This window comes from Podarcis filfolensis (assembly GCF_964270895.1).
Source record: "Podarcis filfolensis genome assembly, chromosome: 12".
Taxonomy (NCBI): Eukaryota; Metazoa; Chordata; class Lepidosauria; order Squamata; family Lacertidae; genus Podarcis; species Podarcis filfolensis.
The window spans coordinates 57,305,052-57,327,143 of NC_139614.1; the positions used below are offsets into that span (position 1 = coordinate 57,305,052).

The window sequence follows — 22,092 nt, forward strand, 5'->3', positions numbered from 1 at the left end:
TATTTTTAAAAAAGAATGTCTTTAACTACAAAAAAAGATTTATAGGCTTTTTTTTTCCTTTTTGCTGTATTTATTTATTTATCATATTTATATACCAAATTTATCTTCCAGGGGTCTTGAGGCCGTATACATTTCATCATCACAACAACCCTCTGAAGTAGGTTAGGCTGAGAGGCAGCGACTGGGCCAGGCTCACCCGGTGAGATTCGAACCCTGGCCTCTCCCAGGTCTTAGTCCATTACGCCACCACCTTGATATCTGTAGTAAACAAACACAGGTGGGGAAACGGCTGTGTATTTTTACTTGGTCAAAACAACGCCTTGCAATGTTTTCTTGTCAAAAGGAATATTACTCTCTTCTGCTATTCGATAGAGAAGGCGACACATCTTAACACCTTCCATCTCTCTTTCTGCCGTCTTGGTGGCTCAGCACACCTGGTTTCAAGTTTGTTGCTTTTAAAAAAAGGAACACCTCTCTTTCCCCATCTCTGTCCACGTTCCTTACAATGCAATGCTGGATAGGTCCCGTTTCAATTTCCTGTTACTATATATAAAATTCCAGTCTAAACCGTATTGTTATAGGTTGGGGGGGTCAGTGTGGATGATGTCCTGAGTCCCTTCCAATTCTTGGGCTCCTTCATCTGCATCAAAGTGAATTGCGGCTCCTCTCTGATCAGATATCCTAACAATTGCCACTGTCTGCCTTAAGGTAGTCTCCCCTGGTGAATTTAATGTCTGAGACAGGTTTTGAACTAGTGCTCTAGCCTCTGCACCAGCCCTTAGTCATGTGAGCCCTAATTTCAGCAGGTCTACGCCAAGTAAAGTCAGTTGAAAAGAACCCAATGTGGATATTCCCCCCCCCACTGCTGCCCTGTAAGAATATTGCTAGACTCAATGTTCTTTCTGCATTGTTTATTTGTACCTGCTCTTACTCTTTTTCTCACCTCCCCCTTCGTGACAGTTCTAAAAATATCTTCTTTTTCTTGGTGGCTTTTCTAACAGTGGCAAGAATATACTAGGGATATGCACAGTGCATTCACCTATTTATTTATAAAGTGTTTAGCCAAAAAAAAAGGCTTCCAGATCAATGAAATACAATCAAAAATAGATGGCATAAAAGGAAAGGGGAATGGGGAGGGAGGAGGAAAGGAATAAGCTCAGGTACTAGATCTTAAAGTTATAATGACCAGTTGGGGTGCAAACAGTGCAGGGAGCTTGGTGGAAGGGCTGCTGCGAGGTGACAGTTGCGGAAGAGCCCAAGGCAGCTCTGAGCAGCCGTGATAGAAACACCTGGCTTCCTTTTTCCCTCTTTCTGCTCTGCAGCCTGCTGGAATATGGGTATTTGCTCAGTGCCCTGTATGACTATTTCCAGCATGGTCTGCTTTTAAAATGTTTCAATCTTAGCCCTGATCCATAGTTTCAGACTGCATTATGCACCTTCAAACAGCCTTCCTAGACATGCATATTTCTCCCATTGTTCTTCTGCATTCTGACTGCAAATGCAAGAGAATGCAAGAGAAGTGTTTTAGGGACACAGCTAACAACCTTTGGGGGGCGTCATATTCCAGCCAAAATGGCCACTCGTCAGCTTAAATTCCGGGCTCCCCAACACGGCACCATCGTAGTGAAATAAAAAAATTAAGGATAAATGTTCATAACTGCATATATAAACCACATGTCTTAAACCCCACAGAAAAAGTCCTGAAACCATTTTGTCCCTCCCAAATTGACCCCAAATAATTTCTCTGCAAGGTCGAAGGAAAATGTAAAAGCCTCCCCATTGTCTTTTCGTTCACAAATCCTGTCTTAAGGGTATGTCTGTGTATGAATAGGGTGTGAGCCTGTGACCTGGCTCAGGAACTAAGTATTTGTCATCACAAAAGACTGGCCAGGCTCCCCAGGGTATCCAATCAAGTGAGCATTAACAGGTAACCTGCCAGACAGGAGATAAACAACGCACTCAGATTTCTGTTGTAGACCACCCCTTTCTGTGATGTAGGTATGATGTTTCTGGGGGTGGTCTTGGACTCGAAGGCGGGCAATTTAAAATGTATATATAAGGGCGGGCACACCTTGGTTCTGGGTCCTCCTCTTTTCCTGTGTGTGAAGGGGGCACCCTGTTGCAACAGTTAATAAAGATCAGGCTTACTGGCTGCTTTGCTTCTCAATATTCTCTGGTTGACCTCTGTTATTTTCTGCTACTGATAAAGAACCTGCAAAGGACTCTATAAGGGCTCTTGTGTCCCCCATAAGGGAATAAGGGCAGATTTTTGTTTATTACAGTTGCCTCATGCCCAGGCCCTTGGCCCCCCCCCCCATTTTTAATGATTGTTTTTATGGGTTGCCTTTTTAACCAAGGATGGGGCTAAATAAAGTCATATTTATGTATGTGACCACAGCTGCGCACATGTTATTAGCCCAGAGATGGAAAGAAGATAAAGTCCCGACCAGAGAAGGCAGGCAGATCAAGTTGATGGACTATGCTGAAATGGCCAAAATGACCGGAAGAATCAGAAATCAGGAAGACCAAAATTTCAATAAGGAATGGGGAACATTTATAACTTATCTTAAAGAACATTGTAAACAGTTTAAATCCTTAGTAGGATTGGAATATCACTCATAGTTTAAAGGTGAATTTTGGACACAATGGAGAGGTAAAAGATTTGGATTGTCATAAAGGATGCAGGAAGAAATGATTAACAGTAGGACCCGGGGACGCGGGTGGCTAGGTTGGCAGTCTGAATCCCCACGATGGGGTGAGCTCCTGTTGCTCGGTCCCTGCTCCTGCCAACCTAGCAGTTCGAAAGCACGTCAAAGTGCAAGTAGATAAATAGGTACCACTCCGGCAGTGAAGCCTTAGTTAAAAGAGTCCGGCTGTTCAGCTGTCCCTCAGATCCCCTCAGACCTCAGGGGAAGGAATGACTCCAGAGACTTCTTTGTCGAAGAAAAGAGATTTATTCAGTAGCTCTGCATGCAGGGGCAACCAGCAGATAAGTTCTGCAAAGATGGCTGCGACACATAGTAGCAAAACAGCGATATTTATACCTTTCACTTCCCCCCCCAACTACGTACCCCTCCCCAGTCCCCCTCCCCAGCCCTGTGCAACGCGTGATCAGCTCATGTGCTATACATTCATTGGTACCTGTGTGCACGTGATTATTACGTATGTGGTGCTGCTAGATACTTGGTACCTGTTACTCTGCCTGGTACCTTATCTTGTTTTTCCTCTTACCCTCTGAACATTCCTTTCCTTATTTAGTCATGTTTTCAGTTGGTTAGCTAATGCAGCCCCCCTTAGCTATATGCGGCTGCCTGTTCTGTTCTATATGTGGTTGCCTATTCTGTTCTATATGTGGCCCGTTCAAGAATTTAAAATCTGTTCCTCACACTCCCTCCTCTTTTTGTGGATCGCTATTGAGCGCATCCACCGATAGCTCATGGTAGCCACGCATGACAGCTACAACCTTCGGGCCTAGCAAATGAGATGTTACACGGCGTATCATGTTTTGCAAGCATTGCATTAAGCAAGGTATACAGAAGCAAAGCAGCAGCAAAAATAGTAACGAAATTAAAAGAGGGCCAGCCACCAGGACCACAAGGTGTCGAAGCCAACTGCCGTCCGGCAGCCAGGAGTACAACCAACTCCAGAGATCTGCTCCAGTGTCCATTTTCATGTGGTGAGTCAAATTTTGCAAGTGGGATACCTGCTGCTCTATCGCCTTGGAATTATCAGTCAAATTGAAACAGCACATCCCCTCCATCTGCTCACAGCCATAATGATGGAGCATAAGTAAATAATCGATGGCTGCACGGTTCTGTAGGAGCCCATGTCTTAATTCACTTTGCTCCTTAGTCAACAGGTGAAGGGCCTGTGACGTAGAATTGAGAGCTTTTGCAGCAGAGCAAGCTAACCCATTTATATTTCTGCTATTTCGGGTTGCCAATCCAGGGACTCCTACAAGGGAAACTGCTAAAGAAACATATTCAGCTTTGCTGGGAAGAGCAACAGAATCATCACAGTCATTGGTTAATTCCACAGAGCGCCTAGTCCGTGGTGTATGGTTAAAGAAGTGGTGCTTCTCTGGTAAAATCATTGAGAGACGGCTCAGACAACATGGTGTTCCATGGCTTATGTTTGCAGGAATGTAATTAAATGTGTACCCGGGGCAGGACCAAAACCAACCCCCTGGCAACTCAGTGTATTTGTACACATAGGAAATATTCACATACTTAGAGCAGTTAAAATTGTCTCGGCCGAGCCTTATGCAGTTAGATTTTGTACAATTCACCATCCTGGCACAGGTAGTATTAAAAGAAGCCACGTAAGGGGTCAACAGATCAATAGCCAAAGGCGGACGGCGTTGATACTGCCTACCCCAATTGTGGTATCCGGGATATCCGAGACCCTGGAGGGAGTCATTTTGGGGCAGGGATGAATAGAACCATGTATCATTATTAATGTCACCAGGATCATGGCATACAGGGATCAAACAAGACCCCAAAAGGTCGCCGATGGAAACCTGCTGTGTTAGGCAAAAAGATGACACGTTAAGGGTTTGTGCAAAGGATTCCCATACATTAGTTGGAGGGGATGCTGGGGTAGGTTTCCCACACCCTAGGCCAACTAAGGCCAAGAGTGCTAGAAGAAAGGGGAGGGAAGTGGGCTTCTTTCGTCCCCAGAAGCGATGGCGCTCATGCCAGCAAAAATAGAATAGCATCCAAAGAATGAGGGTAACTACTAAGGCACCCACCCACCAGGGCCAACTATCCCAGAAACTGAACATTATTTAAAATTAGGGGAGTAGTCCCAAACTATAGCAGTATTTGTCTCGGGTACGTTGGGAGCGCTGCCAGCGGGCGCTCCTCCTATCCACTGCTTCAGCCGTGCGAAGAGATACCAGCCTCCGGAGTGGTATCAGCAGAGCGGTTGTCAGGTGCCTTCCTGGAGATGGTCAGCCTCAAGGGATCGTCAGGATTCGGGGTAGCTGTCCAGTTTGACACGACCTTCTTAACACGAGTGTGGTGGACCCATGGAGTGATGCCAGCGACTTTAACAGCAGTGGGTGTGGATATCAATACAGTATGTGGGCCTCTCCAGCACGGTTGCAGGGGTGTCTGGGCCCAGTCCTTGATCCACACTTCGTCACCTGGCTCGAATTGATGCAGAGACTCGATTAAAACACAAGGCGTGCGAGCCTGGGTCCACCTGTTGAGACAGAGGAAAACTCGGGAGAGTGATTGCACATAATTGTCTAACTGGACATCTCTGCTCGCGTATGGTGTTATCATCCTAACGTAAGGGACCGGTCTCCCAAACATTACCTCAAAAGGGGACAAATGGGTGCGCTTCAGGGGTAGACTCCGTACCCGGAGTAGGGCCAATGGCAACATAGACACCCAATTTGAACCCGTCTCCTGAGTGAGCTTTGCTAATTGGTTTTTCAATGTCCTATTCATTCTTTCAACCTTCCCAGAACTCTGGGGCCTATAAGCTGTGTGTAATTTCCAACCAATGTGTAAGGCTTTTGCCAGTTCTTGTAATACTGAATGTACAAATGCTGGTCCATTGTCTGAGCCAATTGTTCTAGGTAGCCCGTAACGGGGTATGATTTCTTTCAGGAGGCATCGAGTCACTTCGGTAGACCGCTCAGTCTTAGTTGGCCATGCCTCCACCCACCCTGTGTAGGTGCACACTGCCACTAGCAAGTAGCGGTAAAATCCGCAACGGGGTAGCTCAGTAAAGTCTACTACAAGGTCCTCCATAGGGGCACTCCCTGCGTGTTGGGTGCCTGGGGGCACCAAAGGCCCAGTCCTAGGGTTGTTTGCCTGACACAAAGTGCATCCTCTTGACACTTGTGCCGCTAGTTGATATAAGTTAGCCAGATAAAAGCATTTTTCCCAGCTGCTGGGCGATGGCATCTGGTCCTGTGTGTGTGGACTCGTGATATCGCTGAATGATCTGGCGAGATAGAGAGGCTGGAATCCATATTCGATCATCAGGTGTAAGGTACCATCCTTCTTCAGAAAGCCTGAATTCCTCGGCTGATGCAGTAGCTTCCTCACGTGCAGAATACCTTGGTTTTGATGAGTTGTCCAGAATCTTCTCTGGCACTAGAGCGCCAATAAAAGGTGCTGGAAATGGGGTCCGGGCTGCTTCCTTTGCTATCCGGTCAGCCAAACGGTTTCCTCTAGCTGCTTCACCCGGTCCAGTCTTGTGCCCATAACAATGTACTACTGCCACTGCTTCTGGCTCCCAAACGGCATCCAAAAGGTCCAAGAGTGCCTGGGGATGGGCTACCTGGTTTCCCTTGGAAGTGAGTAGACCTCGCTCTTTCCATAGTGCTCCATGGGCATGCAGAGTCAGGAAGGCGTATTTGGAGTCCGTATATATATTAATCTTCTGTCCTTTTGCCAGGCACAAAGCTCTAGTGAGTGCCGTGATCTCTGCAAGCTGCGCTGAAGTACCGGGCGGAAGGGGCTTCGCCTCAATAACCTGGTCTTCCAAGGCTACCACGGCATACCCAGCTTTCCGCTGGCCATTTTCCACAAAGCTACTTCCATCCACAAACCAGGTGGGCCAATGTGGGTTAGCCTCATCCTTCAAGTCAGGTCTGCTGGAATACACTTCGTCCATGACTTCTACACAATCGTGGGTCGGCTCCTCATCTTCTCCAACCGGTAATAAGGTCGCTGGGTTGAGGGCTGCTGTAACCTGAAACTTCAAGCGTGGGTGCAGTAGCAACACCTGGCACTTCCTCATCTTCGCTTGAGACAGAAAATAAGTGCCTTTCATATCAAGCAGGGCCGGAACCGCATGTGGCGTCACACAAGTAGTCTCTTGTCCAAAGGTAAACTTGTCTGCTTTTTCCAGCAGGGTAGCCACAGCCACTACTGCCCTCATGCAAGGGGGCAAGCCCTGTTCCGTCGGGGTCAATTGTTCTGATAAATAAGCAACAGGCTGCTGCCAACTTCCCAGTCTTTGGCACAACACTCCCTTGGCCACCCCCCGATCCTCATCTGTATACAAGGTAAACGGCTTTTCTGGGTTGGGGATGCCAAGTGCTGGGGCTTGTTGTAATGCAGCTTTAAGATCCTGGAAGGCTTGTTGTTGCTCAGGTCCCCACACAAATAGATCTTTCTCTGTTCCTCTCGTGGATTCATGCAGGGGGCGCGCTATACCACTATAATTGGGAATCCATATTCTACAAAACCCTGCAGATCCCAGGAATCCGCGAAGTTCCCGGCGGTTCTTAGGTTCAGGTATTTGGATTATGGCCTGCTTCCTTTCATCCCTTAGCTTACGCTGCTGGTGAGATATATCAAACCCCAAATACCTGACCGTAGGCTGACAAATTTGGGCCTTTTTCTTTGAGACACGGTATCCAGCTTCTGCCAAGTGATTTAACAGCTCTATAGTTGCCCTGAGACACGTGTCCTTATCAGGAGAAATCAGTAAAAGGTCATCAACATACTGTAGAAGAGCCCTAGTGGGGTCAGTAGGGAAGCTTGCCAAATCAGATGCCAAAGCTACCCCAAAAAGGGTAGGTGAGTTCTTAAAACCTTGGGGAAGTCTGGTCCAGGTATATTGTACTTTAGTGCCAGTTCCCGGGTCAGTCCACTGAAAGGCAAACAAGGGTTGGCTCTCTTCCGCTAGGCGGCAGCAAAAGAACGCATCCTTCAAGTCCAGTACAGTAAAATACTGTGCAGTGGGTGGTATAAGGCTGAGCAAAGTATATGGGTTTGGCACATTCGGGTGGAGGGTCTCCACGGCCTGGTTTACCATTCTAAGGTCTTGAACCGGTCTAAACCCTCCCCCTTCCTTTTTTACTGGCAGTAGGGGCGTATTCCACTGGGATTGACAAGGTCTTAAAATTCCATGTTTCAACAATCGTTCCAAATGAACCCACACTCCTTCTGCTGCCGCTCGTGGGATGGGGTACTGGTTTACTGCCACAGGGTTGGCAAAGGGCTTGGTCTTTACGATAATGGGTGGGATGTTTTTGGCCATGCCTGGTGGGTTGTCCTCAGCCCATACACGGGGGTCTGCTTCCCGTAAAATCACCTCAGGGATCTGCCCCTCCTCTCTTTGTAACACCATCAGCCTCCAATGCTCCCTAAGAGGTACTTCTAAAGACAACTCACCCTTTACACCCGTGTTCATAGTTACTTCTCCACTTGGGGTAAAGGTGATCTGAGCTTGCAATTTAGCTAACATGTCCCGGCCCAATAATGGAATGGGGCATTCAGGGATATAAAGGAACTTGTGCAGGACTGTATGTCCTCCCAGCTTGCAGCAGACAGGTTGCAGGAATGGTGCCTTTTGCGGTTCGCCCGTGGCCCCTACAATGGTGATTGCTTGTTGGGTTGGTTTGGATATAGCTGTAGGTAAAACCGAATGGGCAGCTCCTGTGTCCACCAAGAAAGAAAAAGTCCGGTTCCCTGTTTTCATTTTGACCGTGGGCTCATGGGAACCTAAGTCAGTTGGGCCCGGTCTGTCCTAATACTGGTCCTCTTGGAGACTCATGGCTCCAGCAGGTCCTCCTGGAGTGGGGGGGTACCAGGGCGGTCCCTGTCCACGACCTCTTCCCCTTCCCGGCACCCAAGATTCAGCTGCTGGATTCATTAGGTTTCCTCTTCCTTGGCCCCTCCCTTTGGAATTTGCTTGGGGGCATTCTCTCTTCCAATGCCCATCCTGCTTGCAAATAGCGCACTGGTTTCTGCCGAGTCGGGCGCGCCCTCCTCCCCGGGCGCCTCCCCCTGTGGCCCCTGCCTGAAGTGCCATCAATTTCTTAGCTTGGTATTTTTCCTTTTGCTTCTGGGCCTCCTCATCTCTCTGGTTATAGGTAGTCTGCGCTATTTCCAACATCCATTCTAGGGTGTTCCCCATGAACCCCTCGTGTTTTTGAACTTTTTTTCTAATATCGTGTGCCGCCTGGCCCACAAAGGCTGCTTTTATGATGGGAGCATTTGCTCCTTCATCTGGGTCTAGGGGGGTGTATTGCCTGTACGCCTCCTTTAGTCGTTCCAAAAAGGCTCCCGGGGGTTCCTCAGGTTTCTGAACCACCTCCCTGACCTTCACTAAGTTAATGGGTTTTCGGGAGGCCCTCCTCATCCCAATCAGAACATACTGACGGTAAGTATTCAGGGTGTTTTGACCATTTATTTCCTGGTAGTCCCAATTAGGGGTTTGAAGGGGATAGGCAGGATCTTCATTTACATTTTGGGCCCGCAAATGTGCCCTGGCTTCTGTATGAACTCTTCGGACCTCCTCCGTAGTCAGCAAAGAGTTTAAGAGGTACTGCACATCATCATAAGTGGGGTTATACGTTTGAAAAATCCCCTCAAACAACTTTATAATTTTTGCTGGGTTTTCCTCAAAAGAGGGATTCTGGTTGCGCCAATTACACACATCAGAACTAGTAAAAGGGACATGCTGGACGGTATATGTCCGAGGTGGTATCGTCCCATCTTGCCCCGGGGGTCCTGGTGGGTCATAAACTCGGCGCAAAGGGGCTATTGTGCTTGCTTTTTCCTTTTGTTTCTGAGCTACCTCATGCAGCTTCGCTCTATCCCATGCTTCTAACCAACACCTTTGCAATTTCTTTGTCTGTTTTGGCGTATACATTGCCACGTCCAGCAAATGTGGGGATACATCCACCTCGCTTTTCCACGGCTCAACATCTCTCTTTACCTTCAGTTCATCTTGCTCTGACCACCTCTTCCCTGCCTTATTCCGTTTTTTAAGTCTTTCCCTAAAATGAACCTCGTCTTCCTCACTATCCTTCTCATCATCTGAGGTGTCTTGCTTTGCAGGGGTCCCTCCTGCCCCTCCTCCTGCCCCTGCCTCCTCTGGTAGTTGCGAATCCGGCAGCGGCGCACCTGGTGGTGGCGGCGCCGTTGGCGGGGCATACGGGGGAGGGGGCCTCAAGATCCCTCCTTCTTCCTCTTCTGGCTCTGGGAGGACTGGGGGTACAGGCTTTTCTTTTACTGCACAGACCCGAGCCTCTTGGGCACCACGCCCCAAGGACGTTCGGCAATTCTGTAGCCAAGGTGGATTATTCTCTGTGTTCCTTTTCCAAGTGGAAATATATGGGATTTGGTCTGGGTGGATGCTCACTATATTTCGCCACAAAGGATTTATTAACTGCAAATCGAAGGTTCCCTCCGAGGGCCACCTAGTCCCGTGGGCTGGCCAATCCACTTCGCACAAAGTTCGTAGGCGTTCTTTTCTTAGCTTAAAGCCCCAATCATCGTCCTTCGTGGCCGCTTTCCAGTTATCCAGAAAGCATTGCAGGGGGGTGCATTTACTGCCTCCTGACCCCATCTCCTAATAGGATACTCCGCTCCTGCACAGGGTTTTACAAGCACTCACAGTTTCGCTACAGGCTGTGGCTTGGTCGAGCTCGCGCTGCCAAGAACCTCACAGCCCTACACACGCTTAGCCAAGGGGACGCTAAGCCCCGGCCACTCACACATTCATCCTTTCACTGGAGTATCCTTCACTCCTAATACCCCACCACCCAAAACCTTTCCCCCTTGTACCACCCTTTTACCTTTTACTGGCGGCACTTTACTGCCACGGCCAGTCGAGGCTGATCAGGCCTCACGCCCTGCCTTTTCCTTCCCCAGGGCTTACCTGTTCCGCTGCGGACTGTCACCCCTCCGGCCGGCCTCTCTCTCTTTTCTCCCTCGACCAGGTGTCTCCACGCAGGGACGGTGCAGCGATCTCCCCCTACGAACTGGCAGGGTGCGCGCTGGAGGTTGCAGACGCCGTTCCTGGCTGTTCACCGGTCGAGCCTGGCCCCTGGTCTTATGCGAGGGGCGGGGACAAATCCCGGACAGGAGCCCCCAAATGAAGCCTTAGTTAAAAGAGTCCGGCTGTTCAGCTGTCCCTCAGATCCCCTCAGACCTCAGGGGAAGGAATGACTCCAGAGACTTCTTTGTCGAAGAAAAGAGATTTATTCAGTAGCTCTGCATGCAGGGGCAACCAGCAGATAAGTTCTGCAAAGATGGCTGCGACACATAGTAGCAAAACAGCGATATTTATACCTTTCACTTCCCCCCCCAACTACGTACCCCTCCCCAGTCCCCCTCCCCAGCCCTGTGCAACGCGTGATCAGCTCATGTGCTATACATTCATTGGTACCTGTGTGCACGTGATTATTACGTATGTGGTGCTGCTAGATACTTGGTACCTGTTACTCTGCCTGGTACCTTATCTTGTTTTTCCTCTTACCCTCTGAACATTCCTTTCCTTATTTAGTCATGTTTTCAGTTGGTTAGCTAATGCAGCCCCCCTTAGCTATATGCGGCTGCCTGTTCTGTTCTATATGTGGTTGCCTATTCTGTTCTATATGTGGCCCGTTCAAGAATTTAAAATCTGTTCCTCACAGCAGGAAGGTAAACGGCATTTCCGTGCGCTGCTCTGTTTCACCAGAAGCGGCTCAGTCCTGCTGGCCACATGACCCAGAAGCTGTACGCCGACTTCCTCGGCCAGTAAAGCGAGATGAGCGCCGCAACCCCAGAGTCAGCTACGACTGGACCTAATGGTCAGGGGTCCCTTTACCTTTACTTTTAGGACCCACAAAGGGGAGGAGGGAAGTCTGGGAGATTCCTGGGAGTCTAGTTTTTATGTTGTATGTTGGATATGTGGCTGTAAAATCTTAATCTGAAAAACGAACTAAATACTTTAAAAATAATAATGAAGTGACTGGAAAGTGGGATGCAGGCATCTCGTGACCCCTTGACCTTCCCCCAGAATGTCTCTGTGCCCCACATGGGGCCCACAGGGAAGGAAGAGCAGGCAGACAAGCTAGACTAGAGGGATAAGGTGCACCGGATCAGGGCCGGGGCTTAGCTAAGGCCCCCAATCTTTTATTCAAGTTGGTGGCTTGGGGGGGGGCGTTACAAAAACATATTCTATTAGTTTAAGTTGGTTGCAAATGTATGTGCATTATGCAATAGTACATCAGGTATGTGTGCACTAAAATTCTGCTAAATTTTCAAGGGAACTTTTTGCAAACTGATGCAGACATGTGGAGAACTGGAAAAGAAAGGGAAAACGAGAAACCACATTTGACAGATTCATCCATTCTTCATTTGGGCAGGAAAAGTGTTGCTCACATATGAAGGTACGGATATTGCTGTCATACATGTCCAATAATCAGGGAGACAATTCCAAAAATCCAATTGATTGTAGACTTTTATTTGGATGAAATGTATTTTAAGATTTAAGCTCTTTTATGCTTGTTGAGGATTACATCATTTTTGCGACTGTAAACTGGACGGTGGGGGAGCCTGCCATGAAGAATAAGTTTTGGCAATATAATAATTTACATGAAAATTATTATATTAGCAACTGTAAGTTAAATATCTGATCCATATGTGCTTATTAAACAACTCAGACCTTGACACACACACAAAACAGGGTTGGGGGAGATTATTGTGGAAAACTGAGACCACGAGGGAGTTTATGTGTCTTTTGCAGAAATAAGCCAGAAAGACCTGCTCCGTCAGGGTGGCAACTGGAACATAACATCCACTTCCGCTTCCCTTGCCAGGTTCATTATTGCCGAGAGCTTCACGGCCATTTTGGCGGCTTTATCCAGATCGTCGCAGGGCAAGATCCTCAGGCCACTCTCAGCGATCAAAACCTTCGCGTCTTCGACCCGCGTGCCTTGCAACCGCATGACGATCGGTATTTTGAGATCCAGGTCTTTGACCGACATGATGATGCCGTTCGCGATGACGTCGCACCTCATGAGCCCCCCAAAAATGTTGACCAGGATGGCCTGCACGTTTGCGTTGGACGTGATGAGCTTGAAGGCCTCCGTCACTTGCTCCACGGTGGCGCCGCCTCCGACGTTGAGGTAGTTGGCCGGGGTTCCTCCGTTGAGCTTGATGATGTCCATGGTAGCCATCGCCAAGCCAGCACCGTTCACCAGGCACCCGATGTTCCCGTCTAAGCCGATGTAGTTGAGCTCTGCGTGGGCGGCATCTCTGTCTTCCTCCGTCACCTGGGTCCAGTCCTGCAGGTCAAAGATCTTCTTCTGGCGAAACGCCGAGTTGCTGTCGAAAATGATCTTGGCATCCATGCACATCACTTTCCCCGTCGAGTCCTCCACCATGGGGTTGATCTCCACCATGAGGGCGTCGTGCTGAATGAAGAAGTCGTAGAGCTTCATCATATTGTCTGCAGCATCGTACGTCAGGTTAGAAGGGAAGCCCATCTTCTGGGCAAGCTTCAGGGCCTGGTCGTTCCGAAGTCCTTCGACAATGTCGACGGGCTCCTTGATGATGGCCTCAGGTTTCCCCGCCGCAATGTCTTCGATGGCGACGCCCCCCTGGGAGCTGGCGATGATCACGGGGCCCTGGAAGGACCTCTCCATCATGATCGCAAAGTAGTGTTCCCTCCGGAGGTACCTGCGCTCGCAGATGAGGACTTGGTTGCAGATCTGGCCCTCTTCTCCCGTCTGCTTGGTGAAGATCTTCTTGCCAATCATCAGGGAGGCGATCTCCCGGGCTTCTTCCGGAGAATAGACGATCCTCACTCCTCCTTTCAGGCCGCCCTCAAAGGTCCCCTTCTCCCGCCCTCCTGTCAAAACCTGCGCCTTAACCACCAGGTCCGTGGTGCCCATGTCTCTTGCAACCTCGTAGGCTTCTTCTGGTGTCCTTGCAACCAGTCCGTAGGGAACGGAAACGCCAGCGTCTTTCAAGAGCTTCATGCACAGGTACTCGTGCAGAGACAAGCTCCTTTGTTGCTGCATGGGCAGCCCGTGGCTATTAAATCCTGGGTTCCCACCCAGCACCCTGGCCATGGCGGTCCTCCCCAGCAGCTTCACCATGCTCACCGCCTGCCTGCAGATCATGGAGGTAGCTTTCACCCACTTTTCCCAACTTCTTCTCCTTCCCAGACCTGCCAACTGGTCCCTGGAGAGAGACTTCCCAAAGTTCCTTTTCCAACAGTCCACCTCCCTGGCCTTCTCATTGGCCAGGGCAAAGAGTTCACAGTGACGTCATAGAATCATAGAACTGTAGAGGTGGAAGGGACCCTGAGGGTCACCCAGTCCAGCCCCCTGCAATGCAGGAATCACAACCCAGTGTTATAAGAATTCTAAGGTCCCAAATCCCCTTCATGGATCACTGTCTTGCCGTGGCGAAGGGGCTTGAATAACTCAGAGAAGCTATGAGCTATGCCCAAATATAAAATAAACGCTCATAAATGTACAAGGCAAAAACATACATAAGTATATAAACCACGTGTCTGAAATAGTACAGGAGAGCAGTCCTGAAGCCATTTTGACTCTCGCAAACCATTTTGACTCCCAAATTGACCTCAAATATTTCTCTGCAAGGAAGAAGGCCCTCCCTTTGTCTTTTTGTTTACATATCCTGTAACTTGTGTATGACTAGAGTGAGCCTGTGGCCTGGATTCAGGAACTGATGCATTTACCATCACAAAAGAACAGCCAGGCTGCCCAGGTAAAGCAATCAGTGACCATTATCAGGTATCCTGGCGAACAAGATTTCTGCTGTAGACTGCCCCTTTCTGTGATGTATGCATGATGTTTTTGGGGTGGTCTTGAGCTACAGGGTGGCAATTTCAAAATTGCGCACCATTGTTATGGGTTCCTCCTCCCTCCTGCGTGGGGTGAGTGGGAGACCCTGTTGCAACAGTTGATAAAGATGAGGCTTACTAGCTGCTTTGCTTCTCAATATTCTCTGCTTGGCCTCTGTTATTTTCTCTGACCAATAGGGAACCCACGTAAGGACTCTGTACAGGCTCTGGATACCCCATAAGGGAAAAGAAGCAGGGTTTTTTATATAACACCAGCTAGTACAGAATGCTGCAGCACAATTGCTGATGGGAGGGTGGCCTTGCCAGCATACCACACCTGTGCTGAGAGATCTGCCCTTGTTGCCCATTTGCCGCCAGGCCAAGTTAACTTTATTAGGGCATGCTGAACTTTCCAACTTTCACATTCCAAAACTGAGGGGTGCTAACAAGTTGCAAAACAACTTGGGAATTCAAAAGCTATTTTAGTTAAATTAACATAATTAGTAAGGGAAATGTGTGTAGAACTGCGTAGCAATAACTGCCAAGTACTTGCAGTTTTATTTTATATTGATTATTATTTATTTAGCATTACCTGGCATTTTCAGAAGGTCAAATTAAAATTCTTTGGTTTTCCAAGGGAAGTTTGTGTGATTTTTAACCAAACGTAGATTTACCAAGCTAAATGTTGTCCAGTCGCTAAAATAATAGCAAGCTTTAATTCCTCACACCCAAAAACATATTTTTAGAAATTCTCACTGAAGAAAATTTAAATAATTAAGTTTCACCCTAAAATGACATGCCTGATTGGCATATGTACATTCCTTGGTAGAACCATAAACTCTGCACTTCTTCAGGGTGGGGAAGGTAAATATTGCAAACAAACATCACACCCGCTCCTGCCCACCCACAAATCTTAAGGGGTGTCCCACTACAATAACATCATTTAGACACCAAAGAGGCGTGTCCGGTCAGGGTGGTGATGTCATTGTGGAATCTTGGCCCTAGCCAATGGGAATGCAGGTTGAGGACCGTTAAAGAAGGAATCTTGGGAAATGCCCTGCCCCTTAAAAGGACAGTTGGGAAGGTCTGTTGGAGGAGATCTGAGCAGGAGCAAGAGAAATCTCCAAAGAAGGGAACGAGAATCGGCCTCCATGATCTGCCGGTGGACCTTGAGAGCGGCTGGCCTGATGGCCAGAGAAGGTTGCCCGGTGTTTGGTGGGACCCCAGGGTGGTTTAAAAGCCTTGGGCTGCAAACACAGCAGCGGAGGCGCTTGTCTCTGCATGAGTACCTGAGCATGGGGCTGCTGAAAGAAGCTGGCGTTTCCGTCCCTAACGGCCTAGTGGCCAAGACTCCAGAAGAAGCTTATAAGGCAGCGAAAGAGATTGGGACAGAAGACATAGTGGTGAAGGCGCAGGTTTTGGCGGGCGGCCGGGGCAAAGGGACATTCGAAGGGGGCCTGAAAGGAGGGGTGAAGATTGTCTCCTCTCCGGAAGAAGCCCGGGAGATCGCCTCCAGGATGATAGGCAAGAAGCTCTTCACCAAGCAGACGGGACAGCAGGGCCGGATCTGTAACCAAGTCCTCGTCTGCGAGCGCCACTACCCGAGGAAGGAGTACTACTTTGCCATCACGATGGAGAGGTCCTTCCAGGGCCCCGTGCTCATCGGCAGCTCTCAGGGGGGCGTCAACATTGAAGACGTGGCCGCCGAGGACCCCGAAGCCATTGTCAAGGAGCCCGTTGACATCGTGGAAGGCATCCGGAAGGACCAGGCCCTGAAGCTCGCCCAGAAGATGGGTTTCCCCGCCAAGGTGGCGGATGAGGCTGCGGAAAATATGATGAAGCTCTACAACATCTTCATTAAGTACGACGCCCTCATGGTGGAGATCAACCCCATGGTGGAGGACTCGACGGGGAAAGTGATGTGCATGGATGCCAAGATAAATTTTGACAGCAACTCGGCGTTCCGCCAGAAGAAGATCTTCGCACTGCAGGACTGGAGCCAAGAAGACACGAGGGACCGAGAGGCGGCCAGCGTGGACCTGAACTACGTGGGGTTAGATGGGAACATCGGGTGCTTGGTGAATGGCGCCGGCTTGGCAATGGCGACCATGGACATCATCAAGCTCCACGGAGGGACACCAGCCAACTTCCTGGATGTCGGAGGCGGCGCCACAGCCGAGCAGGTCAAAGAGGCCTTCAAGCTCATCACTTCGGACGACAGGGTCCAGTCCATCCTGGTGAACATTTTCGGCGGCATCATGCGGTGCGATATCATCGCGGAAGGGATCATCATGGCGGCCACCGAGCTGGAGCTGAGCATCCCGATCGTCGTGAGGCTTCAAGGGACGCAGGTGGAGGCAGCCAAGGCCTTGATAGCAGAGAGCGGCTTGAAGATCTTGGCCTGCGACGACTTGGACAAAGCTGCTGAGATGGCCGTGAAGCTGTCGGAAATCATGACCTTGGCAAGGCAAGCTCACCTGGACGTGAAGTTTCAGCTGAGAACCTGAGGGAGTATCAGGTCCTCCTGGCTCATGTTCCCAACCCATTGCAGAATTCTGCTTTCAGTTGGTTCCCACCCACTCCAAATTTTGTGTGGTTTTTTCACTTAATAAGTACGCTTGTTTCTGGTCTTTAAGTCATGGTTGATACCGTAATTAAAATGGTCACTATTCATATAAACGTATTATATTGCTAATATTTACTGTTTCTTACATTGCAATTTTTCTTTACTCCAGTTTACAGGTTCATAAATGAAGTCAATTTTAATAAGTTTGTTGTCAAACAGAGTTTGAAGCTGAAAATGCAGTTATTCCTAATAAAAGTCTGAAATCAATTCAGTATGCATCCCTGATTATTTGGCTAGAAAGTCTGCGCAACAGCAGAGTCCATCTCCACATTACTTCCTTGAAGTCGAAAGGGATCTTTGATATTTCTATGTTCCTCAGCAAAGTGAATAAATCCAAACATACCACGTTCTTTGTGTGAACTTGGCCTATTTGAATCAGCAATTGTTTTACCTCAATTCTTGAGTTGCCACAGAAAGTCCTGTAGCTTTTCTGGTTCTGATTTACTTTCATTTATTTATTTATTTAGCCGGGAAGATGCAGTTGAATTTGCAACTCACCATTGAGGATGTGGAACTGGTCAGCCGAGTCGCAAAACCCTGAGGGAAAGGACCAAAGGAAGAAAAATGAGCAATTATCTCAGTTGTGGAGAGTAAAGAAAACCTGCTGGGGAACTCTAACCGCACCCAAACATAAGATTTAATCAATGACAGCAACATGGCATACCATGATGCATGAATTTCTTTATATATTGAAATTAAAGGGGGGGTGCAAAATCCACAGCCTGGAATCTTTTGCAGCATCACAACTTTATGATGATTAGGGGAAAACACTCTGCACAAGTCCAGGGGACTCAGCTTGCGGGGCTCTGCAAAACATGGGGTTTTCACTGCAAAACTGTTGCCAAAACTTGGCACCATTTTAGAGTGATTTGAACACTGTCGGATTTTTGAGTGTCAGCCTCGTATTTGATATATGGATTACTCAGATTTGGGGTGCTGCAAAATGTGGGGTTTTCGCTGAATAGCAACAGCAAAACTTTGGCACACAGGGGGGCATGCCAAATTTTGGCTTTCGTGGTTAATTATCCGGGGGGGCGGTAACCTCATGGCATTTAAAACCCCGAATGGGCCCATAGCCTTTTGTGGGTGTGAAATGACCTCATACTCAATCACTCCTCTCTTTTACGTTGAAAGTGCTAGCAGCTGGGGACTTTCTAAGGGCAGAACGTGAGCCTCACCCCATAACGCATCCATTGAGGCATCCAATGGTGTCAGGATCCGCAGGGACCCCAAATCCAGAGACCTGTCAAGTCCACTATGTCACCCAAGAATAATGGCACCAACGGGATGGACCTCTCTGCCTTTCCCCATCACTTGTGGAGGGCCAGAGGATTTCTGCATGTTCAGTATTATGTATTCAGGGGTCTGTGTTTGCCTGAGTTTGAGTCTGGACTAAGGATTCTGAGCTCCTGTGTTCTGATTCGATACATGGTGTCCAATCACAGAACACTTCAGGATTTGGGCCTCTGCCATTGGCCCTTGAACTCTGAGTCGTGATTCGCAGCTTGGAAGTTTAGACAGCCAATCACGTTGGGAGTGGGAGTGGCCCAGGCCTTCAGAAATGTATATAAGCAGTTGCTTTGCCCCTGTTTCCCAGTTATGTAGTTCAGTGAAGGTTCTTGCTGTTATCACTATGTCCTGCCTCGTGGGAACCCACCTACTCTTCACTATCCCAGCCAGACCCCTGAAATTATAGCCCCATCCTCTACTCACCATAGACAGGGAAGTAGTAGGTCGTGTCCTCGTTCAGGCCTATGCCAGCCACACGCTGCTCAAATTTAGCCGTGACGGCGTCGTTCACCCGGATGGCTCGTCCTTTCATAAATTTAAGTGAAGCGTTAATGCTGTCTTTGTTCCCTAAGCAGCCGACAGGCAATCACAATTCCCCCCTCCCATGGAAAGGTCCAATTCTGCAATGTCTGAGGTGAGTGTGCGCTGCTCTGTCAACAAGTCTCTTGGCGTAAGTCTCTGCTCCTGGAATGCCTCTGGCGTGGATGGAGAGAAGCCTAGGGCAGTGATTCATACAGAGAAGCAACGGGAAACCTTGGGGCAATTTGCCTGCATCTCTGCGGGGTGAGCAGCTGAATGCAGGCCCCCCAAGTGTCCCAATTTTCTAGGGACAGTCCTGGAACTACAGAAGCCGTCCCGGTTTCTGATTTGATCCCACTGTCCTGCTCGCCCCTTTTCCTCCACATCTCGGAGAACAATTGAAAGTGTGAAAACAGAGTCCTGTTTCTATGGAAGGAGAAGCAAAAGTCTACCCCTAGCATTTAGCACTTTTGAAGTAGACTACCCCTGAGCCGAGGGACGCGGGTGGCACTGTGGTCTAAAGCACTGAGCCTCTTGGGCTTGCCGATCAGAAGGTCAGCGGTTTGAATCCCTGCGACGGGGTGAGCTCCCGTTGCTCGGTCCCTGCTCCTGCCAACCTAGCAGTTCGAAAGCACGTCAGAGTGCAAGTAGATAAATAGATACCGCTCTGGCGGGAAGGTAAATGGCATTTCCGTGCGCTGCTCTGGTTTGCCAAAAGCGGCTTAGTCATGCTGGCGATGTGACCTGGAAGCTGTATCCCGGCTCCCTCAGCCAATAAAGCGAGATGAGCGCCGCAACCCCAGAGTCATCTGTGACTGGACCTAATGGTCAGGGGTCCCTTTACCTTTACTGCTGAGCCTGGGGGCTCCATTCCTATCCTGGCTAACAAGGGCATAAGCAGAGTCCTGCTGACCAAGACCACGGGCAAACTGGGCCAGTGTCCTTCTTGCCACTGCTTCCAGGGGTCTCCCAAGAGGGGCTTGAAGACCTTTCCTCTTTTTTCCCCCACCACTGATACTTGGAGGTGCACTGCCTCTGTAGGTTCTTTTTAGCTCTCAAGGCTGAGCTTAGACAGAGCTCCCCTCCCTCCTTCAGGAATGTTTCCAGCCCACCAGAAACATGCACAGCGATTCCAAGGAGTCCTCACCATAAAGCTTCGCTGAGATCTTCCGGGCTTTCTGGTAATACACGATGGCATAGCTGCTATAATCCGTTTCCACCACCACCACGTCCACAGGGCTGCCACGACCTGTGGGGGGGAATACATGCCCTAGGTCAGCGCATGGAGAAATGGCGCTTTGCCTGCTCCCCTGCAAGCAAAGGTGCTTCTGAGGTGCTTTTGCCCCTGTGCCTTTAAAGAGCAGCACAGCAGGCAGAAATCCAACAGGTGACGTTCCCCCAGTATAGAGACCTGGTGGAGCAGAGTTTGCGGAATATTTGTCGTAAAACGAAACGGGTTGCACTCCTGCCTGGGCAGCGACAGCGTGGGGTGGGCCAAGGGCTCCAAAATATGCTTTGTGTGAGAAACCTATAAAAGGCCCCAAATGAATGAGACATTGGGGTTCAGTTAAAAACCTTTGGCTTCCTTGGCTCATAGCAGTTCCCTTTTGTTCATAAAAGACACATAGCCCAGTTGCTGCTTGGCTGCTGAAGACACCAGATAAGAATGGCATTTTGAAGTAGAAGATTTATGGAAGTCTGGCCATGCCAGCTTACCAAGGACGACTCCCTTATGCATAATAATAATAATAATAATAATAATAATAATAATAATAATAATAATTTATTTGTACCCCGCCCATCTGGCTGGGTTTCCCCAGCCACTCTGGGCGGCTTCCAACAAAGACCAAAAGTACACTAAGATGTCACACATTAAAAACTTCCCTGAACAGGGCAGGGACTTGCTATCTATGTAAACATAAACCTCAGACAACAATTTTCCCTTTCTTTTAAGTATGTAGGTTGTATCTATGTGGGCTTCAAAACTTTAGAAGCGAGGGGGGGCCCTAGAAGGGCTGGACACACGTCAAGTTGCAGGCTGGACATCCAGACAGTTGCATCCAATGCGTGTTTTGCCAGCCACCCTCTGCTGATGTTTGCAGCATTTTGATTGGATTTTATATGAATTCTTTGTCCGTAAACCCTATAAAAGGTCCAGGGGGGTAACACACCCCCCCATCCAGCCTTTGTGGAAGAGACTGCACTGAAAAGGCCCTTTTCCGAACCTTTTCAAATTCTACAATAACCTTTTTGGATATTGTAGAATTTGAAAATATCCAGAACTGCACGCAGTACTCCAAATTGAGTTACACCATAGATTTGTGCCCCTCAGTTTTCTGGCTCTCAAGCGCTAACAATCACTTCCTGAAAATGAATCCCAAACCACTGTTGTTGTTGTCATCTAAAAGTCTGGCTGCCGAGAGAGCATATTTGTAAGATTCAGTAGTCCTCTCTCCTGGGGGTTTGGTTCCTCCCCTGCAAAAATTTCCCCTTAGGGTTCAAATACGGTGCCTTCACACTAATATTCCCGGTTGATCAGACATTATTCAGTACTGCATTGCAGGACAGAGTTCAAGGAGTCTGCAAGAGCTTTCCATTAGGACAAACTCCCTATATAGGAAAAAGAATATACCGTATTTTTCCATGTATAAGACTATATTTTTTCCTAAATTTTTGAAGTTTAAAATAAGGGGTCGTCTTATACACGGATAGTGCATTTTCTTAATTTTGAGTCCCAAACAATAGGGGGCATCTTATCCACAGGGGCATCTTATACACAGAAAAATACGGTACCTCATCTTGGATGTTTCATCCTCTGGCCAACTGTCTTCTGCCACCCTAACGCCTCACCATCTCTTCATCCAACCATAAGTGGAAAACACTTACTCGACCCAATTTAGTTTTGCTGTACAAGGAGAGACCTCCTTGTACCTCATGCGGAGTCGTTTTTCACTTTAGCAGGCAGTGCTAGGCTCCTCCTAAACTGGTCCTTACCCACTTTGTGCCTCGACTAATGCCTTGTGCCAGGGGTTTTCGACCAGTGTGCCATGGTACCCTGGGGTGCCTTGAATGATGGTCAGGGGTGCCGCTGGCAACACTGG

The 22,092-nt window shown here is 48.7% G+C and overlaps 3 protein-coding genes across 3 annotated transcripts; 1 reads left to right on the plus strand and 2 right to left on the minus strand.

The window, feature by feature from the left end:
• LOC310746425 (complement component C8 gamma chain-like) lies at positions 1 to 21,927 on the minus strand (the record flags this gene model as incomplete). Its single annotated transcript, XM_083580140.1, has 5 exons — positions 1 to 258; positions 17,681 to 17,719; positions 18,896 to 18,997; positions 20,139 to 20,402; positions 21,903 to 21,927. The coding sequence occupies 5 exons, from the start codon at positions 21,925 to 21,927 to the stop codon at positions 239 to 241; spliced, it is 450 nt and encodes a 149-aa protein (XP_083436266.1). The 3' UTR covers positions 1 to 238.
• On the minus strand, positions 12,184 to 14,106 carry LOC310745317 (succinate--CoA ligase [ADP-forming] subunit beta, mitochondrial-like). Its single transcript, XM_083577503.1, has one exon. It carries the CDS (start codon positions 13,865 to 13,867, stop codon positions 12,512 to 12,514), a length of 1,356 nt encoding a protein of 451 aa, XP_083433629.1. The 5' UTR covers positions 13,868 to 14,106; the 3' UTR covers positions 12,184 to 12,511.
• LOC310745324 (succinate--CoA ligase [ADP-forming] subunit beta, mitochondrial-like) lies at positions 15,503 to 17,389 on the plus strand. Its single transcript, XM_083577513.1, has one exon. It carries the CDS (start codon positions 15,609 to 15,611, stop codon positions 17,061 to 17,063), a length of 1,455 nt encoding a protein of 484 aa, XP_083433639.1. The 5' UTR covers positions 15,503 to 15,608; the 3' UTR covers positions 17,064 to 17,389.
• Positions 21,928 to 22,092: the final 165 nt, after the last annotated feature.

Coding starts and splice junctions, on each gene's coding strand:
- LOC310745317 (XM_083577503.1), bottom strand. CDS start 13,867: ATGATCTGCAGGCAGGCGGTGAGCATGGTGAAGCTGCTGGGGAGGACC.
- LOC310745324 (XM_083577513.1), top strand. CDS start 15,609: ATGCCCTGCCCCTTAAAAGGACAGTTGGGAAGGTCTGTTGGAGGAGAT.